At 48.1% G+C, this 24335-nt stretch overlaps 1 protein-coding gene across 1 annotated transcript in view; it reads right to left on the bottom strand.

Annotated features, from left to right (window-relative positions):
• The window catches only part of HUNK (hormonally up-regulated Neu-associated kinase), a 101823-nt gene that overhangs the window by 26318 nt on the left and 51170 nt on the right, over positions 1–24335 (bottom strand). The window contains exons 3-5 of the mRNA XM_026513780.3: positions 22911–22966; positions 17764–17899; positions 4631–4758 (exon numbers count right to left, since the gene is read on the bottom strand). Of these exons, the coding sequence (XP_026369565.1) occupies positions 4631–4758; positions 17764–17899; positions 22911–22966 (320 nt within the window). The remainder of the gene's footprint in view (positions 1–4630; positions 4759–17763; positions 17900–22910; positions 22967–24335) is intronic.

The following is a 24335-nucleotide window of genomic DNA, read 5'->3' as shown; positions in this document are numbered from 1 at the left end:
GGCTATGAGTTCGTGATGGTTCTGAGACTTCTCGGTCGCTTACCCTCAAAGGACCCGTACAGCCGAGACTACGGCAAGGGTTTTGCAGAGTATGATGACCCAGAAGAGCTAAGAACAGACTGGATGTGCATTTCTGTTCTATTTTCAGAACCACGCGCTCGGCATCTTCACAAATTGCTGATGAGCACAAGTAATTTTAGTTCTAATCTCTACTGATGAATTTTATTTCTTTGGACATCACCAACATTGCATTACTATCCAAAAAGGACTTTGAAAATATCGGGAGAGTTCTCTGAAGTTTGTCTTAGGATCTTGAAAATCCCTATGTTTCATGGACACAAGGGATTAAAATTCTCCATTGTTCTGGAAAGCCATGGCGAGCATGGCCTCTCATTGCTCTCCACTCTTCTAAGGAAGTTAATTGGGGTCTCCATTCAGGCCCCAGGGTAGGGAGGACCCACACAGAGAGCTCCCTCTCTGTGCTCCACATCACACGCGACCCACACCACTCCAGTGCAAAACCTACTTTCCTCCATGACGGGTCTGCCTTCCATAGTCTGGACTGGTTTGTGGGGGCACCTTGACATCGTCCCTAGGGAAAGGGCTAGAGGACACAGACACAGCCATCGGACGTTTTGCAGTCGTGCAGCCCAGGAGATGCAAGTGGAGTACCCGCCCCCCCCACCCGAGGCTCCTTCCTTATCACCCCCGAGGCAAAAGCAGCAGCAACAATGATTTGACAGTGGAACCTTCTCAGAGATCTCGGTTGGCGCTGGCTCTACCCTTGCAACTGCGAACACCTCACCTTTGGCTTCACTTCCATGACTTCATGGTACAAAACCCTCTTGCGCGGAAGGGACTATTGGAAATGTGTAAGCACCATCACTGAGATGTAGAGATGTAAAGATAAGCTGGCTGAAACATGTGCAAGCCATGAACGGCATTCCCGACTCTGCGATACGCCAAGTGCCAACAAGCAGAAAGAGACTGTCTAGAAGCAAGAACTGGAAAGGTCCCAGAAGCTTAAGTTTTCAAACCACATGGTAGAGATGAGGGGCAATTCTTTGAGAGCATGCACAAGGGACTCACAAGGGCGGTAACGCTGTCTTTTTCTTTCAACTCGGCAAAAATTCTCCCACCTTAATCTAAAAAAGAGTACTATTATACGATAGATGTATAGAGATCATTGCAAATACGAGTGTTAGAATCATTAAATTAAAGATGTGTTGGTGAGGGGCACCTGGGTGGCTCAGTCGGTTAAGTGTCTGCCTTTGGCTCAGGTCGTCATCTCAGGGTCCTGGGGTCAAGACCCACATTGGGTTCTGTGCTCAGTGGGGAGTCTGCTTCTCCCTCTCCCTCTGCCCCTCCCCCTGTTCGTGCGCGTGCACGTGCGCGCTCTCTCTCAAATAAATAAATAAAATCTTTAAAGAAAAATAAAGATGTGTTAGTGAGACACTTAATGAAACTGGCATATTTTCAATTTGGACATTTCAATTTGGACAACTCAGAACATAAAAGCAATAGATAATTCCCCCAAATCTGCAGGGAGGGGAAGCATCTTATACCCGACAAAATAAGAAAAGGGACAGCCCAGTATAGTAGGAAAATCCAGGTTTGGGAGTCGAGCAGACATAAATTCACAAATAGAGAAGCGACATAAGTTCGCGGAGACAGTTTCCTCATTGATAAATTGGGACTAAGAGTACTTACCTTGCAGGGTGGTTGTGAGAACAAATGATAATGTGAAAAGCACTTACATATGGCCATTCAGCTACTCTCATTGCTGGTGAGGGAGTATTTTTGGATATAAACAAGATGGTACTGCACGGTACCATAAATGACGGTGGGCCAGGCTCGTTGGAAAGAAGAGGTAAACCTGGCAAAGAGTAAAGGGCAAAGGGTTGGGGAGACGGGGGGCTGTCAGAAGGCCAGGGGTGCATCTCTAAAACCGAGGTCATTCACTGTGTGAACAAGATAAAATGACGTGCACTGGCAGCCAGCACGCAGCTCGGGGCCCCAGTGCACCCGGTCAAGTCTGGTCCCTGAGCAGGTGGGCGGAGCCGAGGGCTGCCTTCGGAGCTACACGCTTGGCCAACCCAAGTCAGCAACCTGGATTCCCTGAGCATCTATTCTGTGCAAGCACCACGCTTGCTACCTGGCACGAAGCCCTGGTTGAGGAGAAATAGGAGAAATACTTATATACATCCCAATAGTTTAAAAAAAAAAAAAGGTTAAGGGAGGAGTCCAGACTCCTTAATTGGAAAATCAAATATAGAAATGCAATTCTTGGGGCGCCTGGGTGGCAAGCATCTGCCTTTGGCTCAGGGCGTGATCCTGGCGTTATGGGATCGAGCCCCACATCAGGCTCCTCCGCTATGAGCCTGCTTCTTCCTCTCCCACTCCCCCTGCTTGTGTTCCCTCTCTCGCTGGCTGTCTCTCTCTCTGTCAAATAAATAAATAAAATCTTAAAAAAAAAAAAAAAAAGAAATGCAATTCTTGGGGCACCTGCGTGGCTCAGTCGGTTGAGCAATCGACTCTTGGTTTATGTAGGCCCATGATCTTGGGGTCGTGAGATTGAGCACCGTATGGGGCTCCGCACTCAGCAGGAAGTCTGCTTGTCCTTCTCTCTCTGCCCCTCCCTACCACTCGTGCTCTCTCTATCTCTCTTTCTAAAATCAAGAGAGAGAGAGCACGAGTGGTGGGGAGGGGCAAAGAGAAAGGGAGAGAGAGAGAGAGGCAGAGAAGCAGACTCCCCACTGAGCAGGGAGCCCAATGCGGGGCTCGATCCCAGGACCCTGAGATCACGACCTGAGTCAAAGGCAGACGCTTAACTGACTAAGTCACCCAGGTGCCCTTAAATAAATAAAATCTTGAAAAAAAAAAAAAAGAAAGAAAGAAATGCAATTCTTGCTTGTTCACGCTTGACAAGTCAAGACAACAAAGTCCCTGAGGAATGTGAAGATCTTTAAAAAGCACACAGAGCTTAAGGCCAAAGTCAAAGCTGTCTGCTCAGAGCAGGAGCCGACCCCAGTGATGCTAAAATCGCTCAGAACATTTCTAATACATCTTCTTTGGAATTTCTTCTGGACTATTTTTTAAACATCTTTGGGGTGAAGCTTTCACTTCTTTAAAGTAAATTTAATTTGCATGATCAGAAAATACTTAGAGCCCAGCCTGCTAAATCTGGGTAATATTACTGGAGTTAAAACAATGTTGGTTCTTTTCTTTTTAAAGGTTTATTTTTTTGAGAGAGAAAGCACGAGTGGGAGGGGCAAGAGGAGAGGGAGAGAGAATCTCAAACAGACTCCACGCTGAGCACGCATAGGGCCCGATGCAAAGCTCAATCTTAGGACCCTGAGATCATGACCTGAGCCAAAGCCAAGAGTTGGACGCTTACCTGACTGCACCACCCAGACGCCCCAAAACAAAGTCAGTTCTGAAGTAACGAGACTGACTTCTTGGGCTGCTAATCTATCTGGATTTGCCCTGTTGCGTAACCCACCCTAGGGCCTACCACGGGCCGAACCACTGGCTCCTCCTCCCTAAGTCTTTGTTGTCTTAAGCCACTGAGGTTTGGGGGCTGTCTGTAACTGTAGCATAGCCTGGCCTATCATGATTAAATAGTGAGAAGCATTTCTCCAGCACCTCAGCGTCTCACTGGGATTCAAAGTGAGCCCTGCCTGCCTTTTCCAGGCATGAGGGTACACAAGAGTCTACCCTCCCTAGCAAAGGTGGAAGTACAGACCAAATTAGATCATTATATACAGAAATACATTTCAGCTTGAATTCCAGTTGGCAAGCTTCATGGATGCTTTATGAACTCAAGAGAAAAAATACATAACAGTAGTAAAATAAAAATGCTCTATTTTAAATCATGTTGAAATTAAATAATTAAATTAAATAATTCTTTTTTTTTGTTGTGGTCACATGCCTTATCTCAGTGAAGCTGAGTTTACTCTAAGGAGCCAATTAAATGATCGCCAGGGCCAACCTGAAGCCAGGAACTCGAAGTGAACTGTGACCCAAACAAAAGAACAAATTGTGCTAATTTACTGGATCTGAAACCAAATCTTAATGCGACCTGTTTACTGAAATGTGAACCACCTCAAGTTTGAGAACACCGGCTGAACACACTGAAGATTCAGCCTCAGCAAGTAACTGAAACTACATATATTTAAAAGCTTTCGAACAGGCTCAAAACCTCAAATAGCAAAACAAATCACAGACCAAACTTGAATGAACGTCATAGTTCTTGACGGTGAATTGACGAAGGAAAGCACAATAGAAATGTGATTATAAATGCTTTTTTCAAAGTCAACATTATAATATGGTGAGCTTTCAAACAATCGAGACTGCAGTTATTTTCCCAAGATCCTTCTGATGCCATGGGTTTTGTGCAGGAGGAGGAAGGAGGAAGTGAGGGGTTCAGAGTTATAATGGAGAGGAAAAGGACCAAGGTGAGATGAATGGCTGCTTAGCCATGGGAAACTCAACCGCCCTTGAGTCATGGTTTAACCCCAGGAAAAGGCCTAATACCATTTCTGCAAAGCAAGTACTGCGTCATGGATGGACCAAACCTGGTAGGCACACAAGTCTTGGAACCCAGAATCCAGGGCAGCAGGCACCTTACCTGTGGAAAGCTGGGTGGGGAGGGGGTTCATTTCCTTGTCCACCATCTTCTGGTACAAAGCCCTCAGGCTAAAAGGCTCCACCGTGAAAGGCAGGGTGCCAGTCAACATGGCGTACATGTTCACGCCTCTGAAAAGACAGACACCAAAGCATGAGACCAGAATGAGGCCCCTGGGGAGGGGAAGACAAATAGGGCACGGGCTTGGCGACACTTCAGCTGTATCACTTTCAGGCTGACCTCAAGAGGCCTTCTTTCTAGAAAACTCAGCGCGACACTGAAAGAGCCAAAGTGAAAAGCATGGGTCAAAGCTTGCCTGTGAAGACTTGGACAATGGACTGTGGAGATCAAAGGAGTCTGAGGAACTTCAAGAGCTACCCCCTAAGGAAGGGAAACCATGTCCTTCCTTCTGGAAGGAAGTCCAGACCAGATTCTGTGGAAAATACCAGGAGCATGCTAGGAAACTTGAGTAAAAGTAGTCTTGCCATTATGTGGTTTTCCAAGTATGGCTTACATGGTGGAGCCTGGAGGAAGCCAGACGAAAAAATATAGGGCAAGACCCTGCACAAGGAGGCAAGCCACAGCCTAGCTGGCAGGCCTGGTTACCTGTCAGTCCTTTGCAATAAAAGTCTTATCCCCAAAACTGGCCTGTTGCTCTTCCCTTGAATTCTGTTTGTGCCTGTAACCAGAGAATTCCCCGGGGGGCGGTGGGGGGGGGTGTCTCCTTCCTGCTCTTATTTTTTATATTATTGTTCACTGTGAGATTCCGCCCCGCAGCCCTGGCCCCGTATCTCAGATGTGGTCGGAATGTCTTCTGAATGGGCTTAACTGCTTATATCCAAAGCCAACCTACCGAACGCAACATCTTCTTGGAGGACTCTTATTTTCCTGATGTGCAAACCTAATATCATTTTGATGAGATTTCCTGATGGGGATGAAATGCCTGCGTGCCAAGAGGTCTCAAGTGTTTAAAAGTGCCCGAGGGACTATGTTTTAAAAACAGGCAATAGGACTTCCAGTCAAAACAAATCCAATGAGACGGATTGAAATTGAGACCCTTGGGGCCCAATTCCACTGAGGCGCCTCTGAATTACAGTGCCCCAGATCACGACAGGTACAGAGCCCACGGGCTCCAGCCAGAAATCATCCTCAAATTGCAGACATAACTCTAAGACCCGCTGCCTCCTTGGTAACTCACAGCGGAGTTACGGAGACAGATACATAAACATCCAGGCCACAGACACTTGCTGGCTCGCTCTCCACCCCGGGCAGTGGTATAGATGCTGGGCAGGGGTGAAGCAGACAGAGCCTGGCCATCTTGGATTGTGGGGACAGTCAACAAGTCAACAGATGACTAAGCACAGTCTTTTCAAGGAGCGATGAATGCAGGGGGTTTAAGAAATGAACTTTGCTGCTTCCGACCACAGAGGCGTTCAATTAAGGGAGAAAGAAGTCTATAATAAGTCCTTGAAGACAGGTGGCCTCTGGGGGGGCGGGGAGTATCTGAGTGTGAGCTTTTCCATCTTTGGGATGGGGAGGATAAGCTGGGCAGACAAGATCCGGAGACAAGAAGGAACCAGGCATACGCAGAGCCATTTATAGCAGCATTTCCCTGTGTGTTTGGTGGAACGCATTCTCCAGGACAAGAATAGATGTTGGGCGAATCCAAGTTCCACGGGCAAACACCTTGGGGAGCAGTCATCTGGTATTAAGTGGCTTTAAGGGGCTCAGAACGGGGAGCAGGAGCCTGGGGCGGTCAATCGGCCCGCTGCCACTGAGGTCTGAGTGAGAGGGACGGCAGGCCACAGAGAGAAAGCCTACTCAGTAATAGACGTGGGAAGGCGATGTGCCAAGCTGTCCACAAACCTGGAAAGTGGGACGGATGGTGAGAATGGTCACAGGACTGAAGAAGCCAGGAGGGGGGACAGGACGGAGCACTGGGGCTGGTAACACGTCTGGGAACCTACCAGCGATGCTGCCCCGTGGATACGTTTGAGCCAGAGAGAAACATGCTGGCTGGGAGGATTCTTGGAGACCAACAAGAGAGAAAACTCAGAAGCACCCCCACACCCACCCGATTGTAGACTTTCTGCATTCAAAAGGGTGTTGGACACATGGCTTTTATAATAGGAATCCCTCCCCAGAACATGCACAGAGTTCTTGTTGGGGGCCCCCGAACCACCTTCAAGACAACTGTTTCCAAGCTCCCCAGTGCAGCTCAGCCCACTCAGAGCAACTCTAGGCACGAGGAAGGCACCCCAGCACTAAGCCACGGTCTCTCTCTCTTCTCCCCTTTGGTTGTGGAACAAGACCAGTCTTCTGTGTCCCTGCTTGCTTCTGGGCACCTTTGTCCTGGTCTGAACGTTCACACCTACAGCTCAAGAGCCTTGTACTTACACCATATCATTTCCCCCCGCAGGTAAATGTTTTATAATACCCAACCATACACCGTTTCGCAACCTGAAGTCCACAGGTCACATCTTTAGGGGTTCAGCAGTTCTATTTTGAGTTTTCTTTCGGCGATACCCTAACACATCCTACACATGGCAACCAGGGCCATTGGAGGGCCACCGTATAACCAAGTACACACTGGATTTCGGTGCTTTTGCAGTTGTGTTTACCCACACACAACCTTTGCCAAAATATAACACTCTTATTGTCACAGGCTAATGAGAAAGGAACAGAAGTGGACTTTGGGGGTAGTTTCCAGTGTGTGGTGCTCCATCGGGCAGCCTGGAAATGTTGGATCTGCAAATTCTGGGGCCATACCCCAGACCCACGGAATCAGAATCTCTGGGGGTAGGGCTCCATAACTGGGGTTTTCACAAGCTTCACATTTGTTTGAAAATCTGGTTTGAAAACCACTGGAAGGGTGAAAATGGGGGAAGAATTATGTGATCGCACGGCAGTGGGTCGACCAGCTCAGAGAACCTGTGCCCAGCAAGGAGAAGCATGCCCAAAGCTCAGGAAGCAGGAGCCACAGCACCCAACTCATGCTGCTAATTTGAATATTTGGGGATTCTTTAAGTCTTGGTTATATTTAACTTGTAAATTGGTTTTGGGTTTTTGTTTGTACAGGGCCATAAATAAAAGGAGTTTAATTTTACATTCATGCACGTTAAGCAAAACTTAAATAAAAATAACTGAAGTCAACACCAGGGGTTACCAAGAATGTTCTTCCTTTTCAAGAAGAGTATATAATACTCCAGTTCGAAGAATACTGCCCTATGACCTTCTGTATTTCCCTTTGTCTTTTGGGGACACAGAGCTTCCTGTCACCGGTGGGGTGCATAAAATCGCGTGGCGTGCTAAAGGAGGTAGGATATTACGGTCGTGGAGGGAAGTCCAGCTGAAGGACATAACAGGTAATATGAACGGAATATGTAACATGAGGCCATAGGACCAATTCTAAAACCTTTATGAACGTTTCTTCTTCAGGGCGTCTTTGAGACATCTCCTTGCCACCAACTGGCTTCTAAAGATGGCATTCTGGTCCCTGCCCTTCTCCATTATCTGGCTGGGACCACAGAAAAAGGCAACAGGTGCCTCTTTTAAAGACAGTGCTGGTGACCCTGTGCTGAGTACTCCAACCAGGATGGAGCGAGTGGTTCTTATAAAAACTGAGTATTTTACCAAACTGACTCCAGAATCTCATTCTGTTTGGAGAGGTTCACCATCAGCAAAACCAGCCACAAGTCCTTAAAGAGGACCATGCTGTCTCATCCAGGGTCTCTCCTCTACAAACCATGGGTAATAATAGTAGCCGCCTCTCAGGTTGCATGAGGGTCAAATGAACGAAGCCACAGAAAGTACCGGATGCTGGGCCTGGTACAGACTCAGTGCCTGATAAATGTGACCTGCTTCATCGCCAAACTTTTAAAAACCACAGATGCAAAGCTACAATTATAGTTGTATCCTGCTCCCAAAGAATAACGGAAATCTACGTGAAGAGTCATCCTGCCCCAGGAGATTTTATGAAGAAGCCAGATCGAGCATCTTCATTCCTCTCCCCTAGGCTTTTCATGCATGTTTAATACCGGGATAGAGAGATCTCATCGCTCTGACATTTCAGAAGTATGTGAGAATACCAAGGGGAAAGTGTGGAATGCAGCTTATAAACCTCTGTAATCCCATAGAATTAGTAGGAGTCTCAAGACATGTTCAGAATTTCCTGATGTGTCTTTTGAAATGTGGCCCAGGGGCTTTCTAACTTCTCCATGGCAGACACGGGGCCCCCAGGAATCACAAATCGTTCTTTCGTTCAAGATTTTTTAATTTATTTATTAGACAGCACGAGTGGGGAGGGGTAGAGGGGGAGGGAGAGAGAATCTCAAGCAGACTCCTGCTGAGGGCAGAAGCCGACACAGGGCTCGATCCCATGACCTCGAGATCATGACCTGAGCCAAAACCAAGAGTTGGACGCTTAACCAACTGAGTCACCCAGGCGCCCCAAATCACAAATAGAGAAAAAAAGGGATGAGAGACTGGGATGAAGGACACACCAAACAACCACGATGTGGGTTTTTCCAAACAGGAAGAAGTAAGGCTGAGTCAATGGCTGGATAATAGAAAACCCAAAGGTACTGGCCAATGTGGAATATGCTGGCATCAAAAGGGAAAGATAAGGTGAAAACGAAGAAAAGCAGGAAGATGAAGGGATGGGGCCCCATGAAATATAAATGCCGAATCTTTGGGATTAAGTCGGGAAGCCCAATGGTGGTCCTCATGTTTACTCAGATAATGAGATACTCCCTGGAGAAAAAGCTGGAGTGTCACCTATCATCCAAGAGAGGAAAGACAGAGAGTTGGACCGTCCTGGAGAAGTTGGACAGCACCTTTAGCAGGACACAAGGAACAAAGTAATGGACAGAGCTGTGCTGCCCCTGGGGGTGTCTGGCTACTGTTCTCACAGGGCCGGTGGGCAACATCCTTGGGAACTGCCCAGTTTATACCAGGATGAAGCTGAGAGACCCTCAGCTGACACACCGGGCTTCTGTGTGATTCTTCAAGAAAGGAATTGCCTCCGAAAAATTAAAAATAACTCTCTGCCTAAAAGAAACATCTTTCCATCTTTCAGCACCGACTTTCAATACAACTTCTGATTTAAAGTCTTGAAAGGAGGGGCGCCTGGGTGGCTCAGTCGGTTAAGCATCTGCCTTCAGCTCAGATCATGAACCCACGGTTCTAGGATCGGTCCCGCATGGGTCTCTCTGCTCAGCAGGGAGCCTGCTTCTCCCTGTCCCTCTGCCTGCCGGTCTCCCTGCTTGTGCTCTCTCTCTCCCTCTCTCTCTGTGTCAAATAAATAAAATCTTTAAAAAATAAAATAAATAAAACCTTGAAAGTAGAGTGGGAACAGATGTGTCCATTTAGAAAATCTCAAACTTCATGACTGCTCCTTAAAATGGACTATGTTCCACAAGAAATTACCTTCTTGGGGCGCCTGGGTGGCACAGCGGTTAAGCGCCTGCCTTCGGCTCAGGGCGTGATCCCGGCGTTCTGGAATCGAGCCCCACATCAGGCTCTTCTGCTATGAGCCTGCTTCTTCCTCTCCCACTCCCCCTGCTTGTGTTCCCTCTCTCGCTGGCTGTCTCTATCTCTGTCAAATAAATAAATAAAATCTTAAAAAAAAAAAAAAAAGAAATTACCTTCTTGTGGATTTAACACTTTTCCTCATTTTCCCTTCCTCCTTCCCCTCTTCTATTTTAAATGCACAGGCTAGGTACCAAAAAAAGAAAGAAAAAAAAAAAAGGAAATTTCTCTGGTTAAAGTCAAAAGCCCCAAGCTACCCAAAGGAAGTCATAGGTCTCCTGTTTCTGCCTCCTTCTCCTGCCATTTTGAGGGCATATAAATGGAAAGAAAATGCTATTCTTCCCCATATGACCAATGGCAGTAGCTGGTGGTATCTGGCAGAACTTACACAGAATCTAAGGCCTAAAGGCCTGAGCAGGGCTGGAAACAAGATGGCTCCCCTCAGCCAACCTGTCTACCCAAAGGGACAGCACTGGAGAGAGATTTTTTCCACTAAGTGAAAAGAGATGCAGTGAGACTGGGATGCTGGTCTGGGTGTGTTGTATGCGACCCTCCACTAGGCACCAGGTCTTCACATACATTCTTCACCCACCCCAGGCACTCCCAGGAGAGCAGAGAGCAGCTTTGCGTGAAACAATATAGCATTTCCAATGTTTTGGGAATAGGACTCTCAATCTCTATTTTCCTTATTCTTAGAGATTCACCAAAGTTCTCAAAAGAGCACTGTCATATTCTGAAAATAAAGTTAACTTTTATTCTGTTCATTTAAAGAGTACATCTGCATTAGTGTATTTTTTTTTTTTAAAGATTTTATCCATTTATTTGACAGAGACAGAGACAGCCAGCGAGAGAGGGAACACAAGCAGGGGGAGTGGGAGAGGAAGAAGCAGGCTCATAGCAGAGGAGCCTGATGTGGGGCTCGATTGCCATAACGCCAGGATCACGCCCTGAGCCGAAGGCAGACGCTCAACCACTGCGCCACCCAGGTGCCCCAGTGTTTTTTAACTAGCATATATGCCACTCTGAGGAAAAGTCAGTTAACCATAAAAACGGTTCACTACCACGGAACGAACATTTTTGCTTTCGGGTCTGACATCTCAAAGTTCACTGGAGATCGAGATATTCCAGTCATCTCGATTACAGGTAAGACACAAATGATTTGAAAGATATTCACACATGAAAATGAAGACCATTGAAAATAGTGGAAAAGCCCCAAGACAGCATACACCATTTTCCACTGACATTGTTAATCCCTGATTCAGTAGAGGAGGGGGGTCCTGGGGGCCTCATTTGTGGAAAGAGCTCGCCTTCCAAAGGCTTCCGTGAGTGACAAGCTGGTTTTCGTTCCAAGTCAGTCCCAGAAGTCTTGGAGAAAAGCCTCCTCCATCCCTCAAGGTCCAAATCTCTGGAGGCAGAAGTTTGCTTTTGATTTGAGAAGTGAATTCTTCATTCTGTTGTTTCAGAACGATAAAAAGGGATGTTTTATAATAACAGTGTCTGACCCAAAAAGAAAATTGGTTCCATTTTCGCTCTCTTTCTTAAAAGGCCTTTTAAATTAAATTCTCTTTGGGTTTTCCATTTCCAATTCTGCCAGCAAAGTCATGGGGACCAAACAGAAACCTAACCAGTATCTCAGACACAACACCCCAAAGCAGTGGAAAATTAATCTCTTAAAGAAGGTTCTGAAGTTTTTCATTTTCTCCAGGATCAAGAATGATAATAATCAGGTTTTCATACGTTCAAGCCTCTGCATATGCTGTTCCTTCTGCCTGGAAATCTTCCTCTCCTCTCCTCCACCTGGCAAACTCCACTTTTTGCCTCAGAAGCAGATTAAACTCTCTTCTGATGGCTTCTGGAACTGACCCAGCTATGCCTGTGCCTCCCGACATGCCGGAATTGTTTACAGGTAACACACGTAGGTAAGTAGGTGTCTTCGTCAGCTCAGGCCACCATGACAAAATACCACAGATGGGGGAGCTCAACCAACAGACATTGATTTTCTCACAGTTCTGGAGCCCGGAGTCTGAGAGCAGGGAGCCACCATGGCCGGGCTGCGGTGAGCTCTCTTCCGGGCTTTGCAGGTAGTCACCTCCTTGCTTTGTCCTCACTGCTGGAGAGCAAGCAAGCTCTCGGACTCTCTCCTTGTAAGGACACTTGTCCCATCACGGGCACTCCACCCTCATGACCTCTCAAAGGCTCCACTTCCAATTCCATCAAGCTGGGGAATTAGGGCTTCAATGTATGGATTTTGGGGGGCTACAGTCCAGTTCACAGCAGTAGATAAGTATGTTCGATTGCAAAACAAAACAAACACACAAAGCCCACACATTCCTTACCACCCCCCCGCCCCCATCACACGGTGGAATCTTCTCGCTCTCCCTGTGATTCCAGGTTGGCCATGCAGCCAGCTTTGCCCACTGAAAAGTTAGTAACATGACACAGACATTTCTCGAAAAGTGTCTATGCACTAGGCCTTGTCCTCTCTTACTCCCGGGGACTCTTCCACCATTGCGTGAACGAAATTCTGCATGTTTTGTGGTTTTCTTTGCTTTTGGGTTTTCATACAGCCAGTAACTTCTTACCTACAAATAGCAGCAATGCTGGAGAATCTGGATTTACAATCGAACCGTGTGGGGCTCTCTGCTGGGTGGCTGATGGAGGCTTTCGCTCCACTGGGTAAGAGATGACCAAGAATTCTGGGAGTCTACTTCATTCGTCTGTTGGTGAACTTGATTCAGGACAGGACTCATTTCATACTTCCTGGGAGGGAGAATGGCTCTTGGGATCTGGATTGGAGAGTTTTCCCTCATCAGTTTACTTTTGGCCTCTCCTGAGATTCCAGAGCTTACACAACAGAAATGGATTTTCTCATGGTTCTGGAGTCTCGAAGTCCAAGCCCAGGAGTCAGCCAGGGTTGGTGCTTTCTGAAGGCTGGGAGGGAGAACCTGTTCCATGCTGCTCCCAGACCTTCTGGGGGTTTCTGGAAATCTGGTGTTTCTGAGCTCGGAGATACAGCACTATGAGATCTGCCTTCAGCCCCACACGGCGTTCTCCCTGTGTCTCTCTGTGTCCAAATTTCCCCCCTTTATAAAGACGTCTGTCGTACTGGATTTTATGACCTCGTTTTCACTGGATTACCCCTATAAAGACCTTCTCTCCAAATAACATCACATTCTGAGACACTGGGGGTTAGGACTCCGGTATGTCTTTCGGGAAGAGAACCCAATTCGATCCATAACATGTTGTCACCCACCTGCTTATAGTGTTCCAGTGGCTTCTCACCACCTTTAGGGCGGAACCCAAACCCCTTCCCACACCTCCCCACCCCACCCCACCCCCACCCCGGCCTTGCCACATCCTGTTCCTCGTGTCTCCGGCCTTCCTCCCTGACATGTCTCTCTCCAGAGTTCAGTTCTACTCACCCTAAGGATTTGGCTTTAAGGTTCCCTCCTCTGGAGGCCACCCCCATCCTCGTTTGCTGTATCCACCCACTTCCTCCACAGCTGTTCCCACACCCAGCTATAGCTTGTTTAAAAACTGTTTGCCCCAGTAGAATGTAAACCCCACGAGACGAAGCACAACATAGTAGAAGGAGAAGCAGTAAAGAGTGACGATTTAAGGCAAACTCTAGAGTCAAGCCAGCTTGGTCAAATCCTGGCTCTACACCTCAGTGCCACTTGGGCAAGGGCCCAAGACTCTTTGGGCCTCAGTTTCCTTATCAGTAAAGTGGGATCACAGAGCACTCCCCTGAAGGGCTGCTAAGCAGAGGAGATGAGTTAATACTTGCAAAGCCCCTGGAACACTGCGTGTCACTCAGTCCGAGGGACGCGAGCATTAATAACGATCTTTGCAGGAGCAGGGACTGACCAAGGCTGTTCGGCTGTTTCAACCCCTGTTGTGCACTCAGAGTTCGGCACAGCGCCTGGCTCAACACATGGTTGCCGAGTGAACAAACTGCTGGTAAGCTATATCTGTTGCTCATGTGGCTTTTTTTTGTTTTTTAAGATTTATCAATGGCTTCGAGAAGGGGCCTAATTGATGCCATCCCTGTGAATTAGGCATGGGTCCTGTGGCCTCATCCCCTAGAGAATGTTCCAGGGTCAGCTAAACCCATCTTGCTCCAGGGAAACCTCGTTTATTAGAATAAAACAGGGTCCTTCGTGGCTAAACAGGGTGAGAATCCCTACCACGACTCCCCACCACAGGGGACTAGCACACGGAGTTTCTGGTCTACCTAGAGATCCCCCATCAGCCTTCAGGGCGATCGCACCATCCACCGAAAGACCAAGGTGTGGACGGTGTGTTACTATTTGTCAAAGACGTGACCAGACATTAGTCTCTGGCACCAGGACCAAGAATGAGGCCTGATGAGAGCTTTTCAGAAGACCTTAAGCAGCATATCACCTTCTTGGGGGGAAAAAAAGGCAACTAAGTGGGAGGTGAGCAAAGAAATGTCCAGCAGCTCCAGACAGCCCAACGGCGACAGAAACCAGGGCGGAGGGGAGAAGCGAGTGTTCTGGGTCACCTCCATCCCTCCCGCAGCTTCCCCTCCACCCTCCCTCCTCTGATTCCACCTTCCGACTGGAGTCCCTGCTTCTGGCTGATGGATGGGGACACAAGAGGTGGCTGGAGACCAGGCCCCTTTATTTGAATCATGGGTCCCGAAAACTGAGAAAGAGAGCACCTGTGGTCCCTAACTGTGGATTTCTTCCCCAAGTCCAGGCACTTGGCAGGAGGGGCAGGAACAAAGTCTGAGCTTACACCTGACCCTCAGACGCCTTTCATGCGCCCTGGATTTTCCCCAGACAGGAGAAATGATTTCCTCCCATCCTCCAGTCAGCACGAGGGGACGAGGCTCCATGCAGGTGAAACGTGCCCAGGAGCTCCCCTGCAGCTCTGACAAGCCCCAAGGCTCCTTCCTTCTACCAACGCTTCTAGACGGTGAGGAGCTGCCTGCTCTGCCAGTCATGGAGTGGAAAGGTCCCCCTTCATAGGCGGAGCCTCGTCACCATGACAACTCGTGATGACACCTATCCTTCGGTCCCTGGGAGAGCAGGGCCCACGGAGGACACTGTCACCTGCTCTCCAGCTTCTCGTCCCTGTGGTCATTATGGCTCCCACCCCAGCAGTTATACCACACCTCTGAACCTCTTGGCCTTTCAGGCTCCCTACGCTCCACAGCCTTTTTATTTACTTATTCTTTGTGTGCACAAATGGTCCCTTGCAGAGCTCTCCATTTAGCATAAGTGAGTTCCCGAACTGTTAAGGAGAGAAGGTGATTACAGACTCTAACATTTATATTCATCCCTTAATAAATATTTACATGTGCCAGACACATGCAAGAATTCTTACGCACTGAAAGAGACCAAGAATGGATTTCACCCTCAAGTATCGATTCTGATCCGTGGTTATGTTAAGAAGGATTCTGAGGCCCTTCTGGGCACAGAATAAAGAGCCTGTGAATCAGCAGTGCCGGCCCAACAACCCAGGGTCCCTCGAGGAGAAGGCTTCCTCCGCCGGGGCTTCCTGCTACCATTCCCACCGACTCCGGCGGCCCCCCACACCCTTCCCAGGGGGCCATAAGCACACCACACACTCTTCAGCTACAGCCCTGACCACACCGCCTCTTGACAGGTCAGGAAAGTAACTGGGAGCGCAGGCTTCTGGGTGAAGAGCCGGGAGTGGAAAGTGCATCTCCACCGCTTACACACTCGCTGCTGTCCTGAGGATCAACGGGGATGATTAGCGCGGAGCCCTCAGCCCACCCAGGAACGGAAGCTGACTCCCCGCTACCCTGTGACGAGCTGCGCCCAAGTGCAGGGAATGCTGTTGTCCCCAGCATCTCATGCTGGGCTCCGGTTCCCCTCACCTCCCACTGGAACCTCCAGAGCTCCCTTCACTTCCAGACCCTTACGAGACCCTTGCGAGAGGTCCCGTGGCTCTGTTCGCTTCCTCTGCCAACTGTAGCCCCTGACCCTGTAGCTTCTGTCCCTCCCTCCCTTCCCTCCTTTCTCTAGCCCCAGCTCCGTGCCTGGTGTCCTGCCCCATCGGCCTGCAGAGCAGGGCCACGGGCAGGGGAGCCGTGACCATGGGGTGAGCGCCAGGGGAGTAGGGCGCAGGAAACAAACGAGACACCAGGGGCTCAAAGCCAGCTGTAGGAGGCAGGGAGGGCTGCCCAAGGGAGGTGCCATCCCAGAAAAGAAGAGGGAAAGAGAAGCAGTCCAGGAGCAGGGACAAGAATCCCTGGGTGAAGGAACAGTGCACGCGAGGGACAGGAAACAATGCGGAGTCCACTAGAGAACAGATGGGGAGAGACAGAGAGGGAGGATGGCTTCTCATGAGGCGATGGGGCTAGGTTCATGATTCAGTCCTTTATCTTGAGACCCCAGAGTCTGCCTGGTTCAAACCTCAGCTCCACCACTTAGTAGCCCCGTGACCTTAAGAAATTTTCTTAATGTCTCTTGTGATGGGTGTCTTCTCCCATAAAATGGGGATAACGGAGAGTAACAGTTTCACTGGGTTACTGCAAAAATTAAGTGCCACGCTGGGTGCCATACACCAAGCATGCGGCAAACGTCAGCTTTTCTCCAATCTGGACAAGGGACATGGAGCGAGGAGGGAGGGAAGCAGGGGAATTCCAGAAATGTACCGGATCTACACACTCTGGGTTCAAATGAGCCGCCCTCATCGCCAGCTTCCGTCTTCATCAGGAGTCCACTCTCTGGCTACAGCCCATTTCCCCTCGGTGAGGAACCTGGTCCCTACCCCAGGATCCAGGACCCTGCACGGCTCCCTCTACCATTCATGCCTGACGCTGAGGGGCTCACTCGGCATGGGGACCATGGGATTCTGGACTCAGCAACGCTGTGGCGACCCATGACTCATCGCTTCAGCGGTGACTGAGCTTGCCCCTGGTGGCCCACACTGCACGGGACACTGGTGAAGCGGACCCGTAAGGTCCCCAACCTCATGCAGCATCCTTCCCGTGCTGGAGAGGGATTTGCAAGGGTGAGGAGACAGCATCGTGAGGCCTTTCCAACAGGGAACTCCCAGATGGATTCTGCAGTGGTGACACTGGATTAAAACTGGAATGTGGGAGTGGACAGGGCACCCGAAGAGCTGGGGAATGGCATTCCAGACCCAGGAAATAGCAGGTGCAAAGCCCAGAGGTGGGAAAGATGAAACAGAGGCCAACGTGCCTGAGGAGTGGTGAGCAGAGGGTAGGGTAGGAGGGGTAGAGGCGGGAGCGTGGGCGAGGCACGGGGGGCTTTCTTCTGGAGCCGATGGAAAGCTGCGGGACGATTTTAAGCCGGGGAACCACAGGAGTGACTCATAAAACCAGAACGTGAGCTCTGTGAGTTCAGGACTTTGTTTTCTGGTCTCCCCAGCAACAGAATGACTTTTGGCAAAAGTCTCTCTGGTGGTCTGTGGAGAACCGACCAGAAGGAACAGAGCTGGAAAGCCGGGCCCCAGAGAATCGCCGGATATCTATCCCAGAGCCTGTAATACAACACCCTTCTCATCAAATACTCAAAGGTTAGTTCCTAAGAAAGGGAGAGCAGACACGAGGGGAGGGAGCATTCCCTTTCATAAGCTCCATAACTCACATGGACCAGACATCGATTTTGGGGCCATATTTCTTCCTGGCGAGAAGTTCGGGCGCGGCGTAGGCCGGGCTGCCACACTGCGTGCTGAACGGGTCCGAGTGGCCCAGGATCCCCGCGCAGTTGCTCAAACCAAAGTCTGCAAAGAGGGGAAGACGAAAGCAGCTCTGAATTAGAAAACTGCGAAACGGAAGAGGGGAAAAAAAATAAAAACCAAAAACAACCCAACCAGGGGGCAGCAGGAAAGGAAACGTTCTCTGAGGCCAACACATCATTTAGCATCCCAGAGGAACACTGGCAGCTGCGGACCGTAACCTCTGGCTGTGGGTCTCAAGCCTGGAAACATTTTATATCAGGCCTCCCTGTAAAATCCAGCTAGAGCTAAAAGTATGTTGAACCAAAACATATTTTCATCAAACCTTGCAAATGAGTCATCCAGGAAAAAGAGAGCCTTCGCTTTCTAGGACTAAAGGCAGGAAGAGAGACCGAGCAGCGGCCTCGGAGTCAGCGAGCTGGCTTTCAAGGGGCCATGTGGGAAAATGCTGACGGAAGATCTGTTTTCTCCAGCTGGGGTCAGCGTCACCCCGGGTGACATGCGATCCCCCCCCATTTAGACTCGACTTTTTCGGCTCAATGTTTCAATTTCATTCAAGTCTTCTGAAAATGCTCTCGATGCGTGTAGCGGTATGTGGGGACTGGAAGAGGGGAAACTACACCCGTGATGATTTAGACAACGGCGGGAACGCTAACGCCAGGAAGACTAAGGGACCTCCTCGCGTCACCTTGTTCTGGGATGATGAAAGCCAATGGGAAAGCAAAGGAGAGCCCGAAGCGTCCAAAGCTCGCTGGGCCCGGGACACCTTTTGCTTCGTGTATACTCGTTTGATCCTCACAGAACTGCACTGGACGGGTGATCAGAGTTGTCAGCGTTCTGTCCTCATCTGATATCTTTCCTCCGTCTTTGCTGATCCCCAGAATTCAGATCATGGCTTCTCCTTTGAACTTCAACTTGAGTATGACGGTTCTTGTCCCCCAAATAGGAGACTCTGCCCACAGGGCTCAGTGGCCAGAGACTGGCTCCATGTCTTGAACAAAACTCTGTCCTTTCTCAACCGGCAGGACTTATACCGACTTTCACTACTGTGTTTTCTCCTTGACTAATGTGCCTCCCCCTGCAAGCGCATGACTGCTGTAACGGTTTGGGAAAGCTCAGGAAAAGAGGAACACGGGATGGGCCTGAAGTGACTCTAAGTCCATGAAGTCAAGATGCACCACTAGAAATTTCTCCCCACAGTCGCTGGCTGAGGCTGTGTCATGAAGGAGTGTCCCCAGACAGAACCCCTGCCAGGCAGAGCTCTGGAAATTCTTCAGGGCTCCAGGCTTGGAGATGAAGAACGAGAACCTACCCCAGGGATTGGCAAACCACCCGGGGATACTGCATGGGGACACATCTAACTCTTCCTTTGCTTTTGTTTCTTATAATTCCACGCTTTTTTCTCGTAGCTTCCCTTTGCTCCCTACTCTCCCACCCTCACCTCCACCCAGCCCCCATTTCCTACCCCTCTTCCCCCTGCCAGCCCAGTCCACACGAGTAGGTCCCACATAACCTGCCCCAAGAAGGCCCCTACGGGAGCCACAGGGGCCCCCGCTTCCCATCTTAAGGGGAGATCTCTGTGCCAAAGGATCTGAGGGCCCCTGTTCTCAGACCTCTCAGACCCCTGGAGTATCTCGCTGACACAGGGAAAAAAAGGGGGGAGGGCGAATATTTTTGTAGAAGGGAAAAATCATAGCGTGCTTGAAATTGGAGGTGGCTTAAATGCTTTGAATCTGCAAATCATCCTAAAGAAATTTTAATAAAACAACAAATGCAAAAAAGAGCACCATGGAATAAAGATAACATTGTTTGGGGGGCAACATTTTAAGGGAAGTTCCGCAAATAGCCATGTTAGAGGCCCGATCTCCTAGGAGTCCCGTAAAGCTTCTCTCTAGATTTCTGACATTAAATCAAAAGACTCCCGTCTCATCTCAGTGGGGTGCCAGTCACAGCCAAGGACTGCCTCATTCTGGTCGGTCCCTCCACTCCTGGACTGGGGTCTGTAAAGAACTGCTGGACACCAAGAGGGCAGGGCAAGATAAGAGACCAGGTCACCGCCCACACACCCCTCCTGACCCCCCCACCCCTGCACCCCCGCTCCGCTCCCAGGCAAGCTGGAGAACACAGTGCCTTGCCTTGTCTTAAACACAGTTTCATGAAGATAAATTAGCAAATGATCTGGTGAGGGGAGGAGAGAAAATCTGCATTTTAAATGACTTAGTGCTGACCTCGACGCCAGAAGGGTTTCATTTAAAATATATTGTGGAGAAATAACCGGTCCTTTTCACACCCTTAAGGGTAATTATTAAAACATTAGACACATGCCTATAATTAGAACAGTGAAACTAGAGAGAAGTCCCCCTCCCGGGTGTCACCCAGGCCTGCCCCAATTAGAGCTGGTAAATAGAGAAGCCCACTACCCTCAGTTTTCCGAGCCGCAAAATGAATCTCACAAAACGCCCAGGGAACGCTGGTGTGGAAAACTGAAGTGCAAACCTGTTCTAAGGGAACATCAGACTGTTTTTTCCGCAAGGGGAAAACAAACCTTGATGAAATCAGATCTTACCCCCAGTTAGCTCTAGTTTCTTTGAAACATGGCAGACCTGGCTTAAGTAAATTTATTTAAATCAAATTATTTCAAAGAAGGAAAACTATTATATGAGGAAATGGAAAGGGCTGTAATCCATCTTTGAAAAATAACTAGGTAATTCCTTTGAAGGAAAGGCTCAAAGAGCTTTCAAGTTGCAAAAGACAGTCATAGAAACACTGGATCCGAACGGCCCGACCCAGGGGCAAGAAAACGCACTAAGACCCTGGGCCTTCCCTCCCTCCAGCTTCCACCACTAGCTTTGTGATGGACCTGTTGGAAAAAATGCGGGAAAGCAGATATTGGTAAACACAAGGCAGTTCCCAGTTGTCCTCTCTGGTACTCTAACGGCTCTTTGGATTACAGGTGGGAGGTAGGCCTTTTGGGTTATGTTGGTCACGAGGGACCTGGGAGCCACATAAAAAGTTCAAATAATGGGAAATCCAATGATCAGAGCCTCCTTGCCAGCAGTCTTGGAAACTGTGGTCTCTGACACCTAGTTTCTGACGGAACCCACTTGTGTCCTGGCTTGGGTGCCAATCCAGCGGCTGCCATGTTGAGCGGAGATGACTCTGAGGCATGTGAACCCAAAGAGCCAGCATCCCGCTCTCCTCAAGGGGAACAGTGGGCTCTCACGTGCAGAGAGCATGTCCTCCTCTTATCTGCACAGGTCCGCTCTAAGAGGGTTTGTCAGGCAGCCAATCTGTGAGCTACTTATAAACGTATCCACTGTTTACAGAGATTGGTTCTTCCAGAAACTTCTGACCAAACTTCTAACCAATAAAAAGAGCTGTGCTTTTCCACACTGTTCATTCCACAGTACATTTCTAGAGTTGTACGTGATCGTTTAGGGCTATCGCCTGGGGAGACAGAGAGAGCAAGCCCAGAGGGGAAGGAAGGCAAGAGGGAAGAAAAGGGGCAGTAGGAGCAGAGCCAGGTTAGGAGACGGAAACCACCCCCTGGTGACCTGCCTCGGCCTCAGTCTGGACGGTGCACGGGGGATGTGAATTATTTTAACTTTTACTATAACGGACATCCGGCCTTCACGTGGCCTGTTTTCTTACGATCTGTTGCCGTTAGGCCAACTCTGTCTCTGTCACCTGCACATTTTCTGAAGACAAGTTACAGGTCAGCCTGCCAGAGAACCCAGCAATCTCCTTTCCTCCATTCCTTACCCCCCTCTGGGACGGGCCTTTGTTTAATAACACAGATCCGGGAAATCAGGGCCAGAAAGGCATCCTGCAGGCATTTCAACTTCTGTCTGTTTAATGCTTCTGTATTTGGCCCTCGGGACAACTGAAATGCGATAGGGAAACGACAGGATAAAAAGAAAATTCTTTGAACTGTCCTTTTTAGACCATCTGATCTTGAAAAACTTTTGGGGGAAATTAAAAAAAAAAAATGGTTTCCTCTTGTTAGTTTTCTAAGGACCGGTATGTTCATTCATTAACACCTGTTGGTGGCTCTTCATCGGTCAGCCAAGGAATTCGGTTTCGGGAGCCAAGAATCTAATTGGTTATTGGAATGACATGTTTCAGAGAGTCTAGAGATGGTTTTTAGTATTTGCCAAACAAAATTTCCTCCTTGGGTACGAGAGTTAAATTCACAACGTTCTATTGGTCCTTCTCTTTTCTCCTGATAGAAAGCCTTTTTCAAGCCATTGAGATGGAAAAAATGACTTACACCAGAGGTGGGAAAAAGAAAGAAAAGAGAGGCACCAGTGATGGCACTCACATCTGGGTGTAAAAATGATGCCATGAGACTTTTGCCAAGAGCAATCATACAGGCAAACAAAAATGGAATTCTTCTAGAAAATGAGTCATGGAGTGAACTAGCTTATAGACCCTGAATTATGAACCAATTATGACTCACTCTATCCTGGAACTTCCTTCTGATTACCTTCCTTCTAAATTATCCCTCTGTGGGGATTTCTCTCTGCACAACCACCATTGTACAATGGGGCTTCGATAAAGATTATAATCAAACGGAAGGTTAGTTGGGTTCCCTTTTACTTTGGTGCCCCGATATTCATGGAAAGGGAATTAAAGCATGGCTAAGCTGAAAGACCTCTAAACTAAACTATTTTCCACTATTTTTAAGAAGTCTTATGGTTAATTGAAATAAAAATAACCCCTATAAAAATTTAGATCCACCTGAGTTTATGAAAAGCTGAAGTTTGAATCATCCACAGAACACATCACCAACCAATAATTATTCGTAGCTGTGAAATTCATTTTATGGTCACTTTACAGTATTTCTACCCTGCTATTATATCTATTATTAAAATTAATTTTCATTTTCAAAACCATTATTAAACATTGGCGGTAAAAGGAGGTGACCTAGAGTATTGTCTGGGATGAGAAATAGACCATGAATAATTTTCTAAAGTCAATAATCCAGCAATAAGTAACTGAGAATTGACAACGCAACACGTAAGGATAATCTTGCTTAAAAAAAAAAAAGTCATACCAATCAGCTTGATATTATTGTCTTCATCTAGTAGCAAATTTTCTATCTTCAAGTCCCTGAAATAAACAAAACCACAGAACATTTCAGATAGGCATTTGAAATCGTGGAATAACATTTTGCTTCTGAAGGCAAACAAACCGTTTGAGAACCACTTTGAACCAGCCCAGAAAGCTTTCTGCCAAAACTCACACAATCGATAAGTAAATATTTATAAACACGATACAATTAATTGCTGCAGACTGAACAAGCCAAAGGATTTCAGAAAAGCAGAGAGCACTGAGGGCAGAACACATCACGAGAAGTTTCCGGAAGGAGTGGGATCAAAGGTGAAACTTGGAATTTCAATAAACGGGGTTGGGAGAGAGTGGAAGGATCCTTCGAGACAGGCGCTGCCTGAACAGGTGAGGAAATACAAATGTGGCCACATGTTTGTGAGCTGGTGAGCAACACCAGCCAGGGGAAGGAACAGATTCGAGGAAGCAGCTAAAAAAAAAAAAAAAAAAAAAAAATTGAAGGCTGACATAATTTATCAGTCCTTCAAGCTCCAGGCATGGAGCCCAAGTGTCACCCACAAACTGGCAGGTGATCATCTATTTGAGCAAGCAGGTATCATGGTGGGCAGAAAAACACTCCAAAAATGTCAGGTCCTGATGCCTGGTATTATGCCTCAGCGAATGTTAATGTTACATACCCGAAAGGAATTAAGTTTGCAGATGGAATGAAGATTGTTAATCAATCTGTGGGTGACTCTGATCATTGACACAGAGGGCACTTGAAGAGTGGAAGGGAGAAACGCGCCCAGGCTCATGCTGAATGTGAGGTGCCTGTGGGATCTCCTCGAGCCAACTGTAAGTTCCTAGATGGCAGGAAATATGGCAGCCTTGCTCACCACCGCACCCCAGGACCTTTGCACATCCTTGGTACTCAGTAAATACTAATGCATCTACATTACCAAAGAGATCATTTTGGATGTCAGAAGAAAAAAATGTGGGCAAAAGTATACATTTGGTCATCAAAACAATCTAAGTCAATAATTACAGTATAAGCATCTTTAAGCTGTCAACTCAGACACATCTTTAGTATTAAATATACGAGAACGTTCTTCTCTTACACACACACACACACACACACACACACACCATGTTCTCTTCCATGGTTTTGAAACACAAAGCATTCTTGGTCCCGTTTTTTTATTTTTCCCACTTTTGAATAGAGGCACAGGCAAAAGAAATCTTTTTTCCTCATATCTCTACTGAAAGGAACAGAACAGCATAACCATAAGCAAAAATGACAACAGACAACACTACATCAAAGTCGTGGGACAAAAGGGAGAAGTTGTTAGGACTTTTAGCAAACGGGAGAGCAGTATCCCATTTCACGGGGTCAGGTGCTCACAGCTCGGTCCCAGCCATGCCAGCTCACCCT

The sequence above is a fragment of the Ursus arctos genome, unplaced genomic scaffold (genome assembly GCF_023065955.2).
Source record: "Ursus arctos isolate Adak ecotype North America unplaced genomic scaffold, UrsArc2.0 scaffold_4, whole genome shotgun sequence".
NCBI lineage: Eukaryota > Metazoa > Chordata > Mammalia > Carnivora > Ursidae > Ursus > Ursus arctos.
The sequence above is the reverse complement of the archived record's forward strand: the minus strand, read 5'-3'. Positions and strand labels throughout refer to the sequence as shown.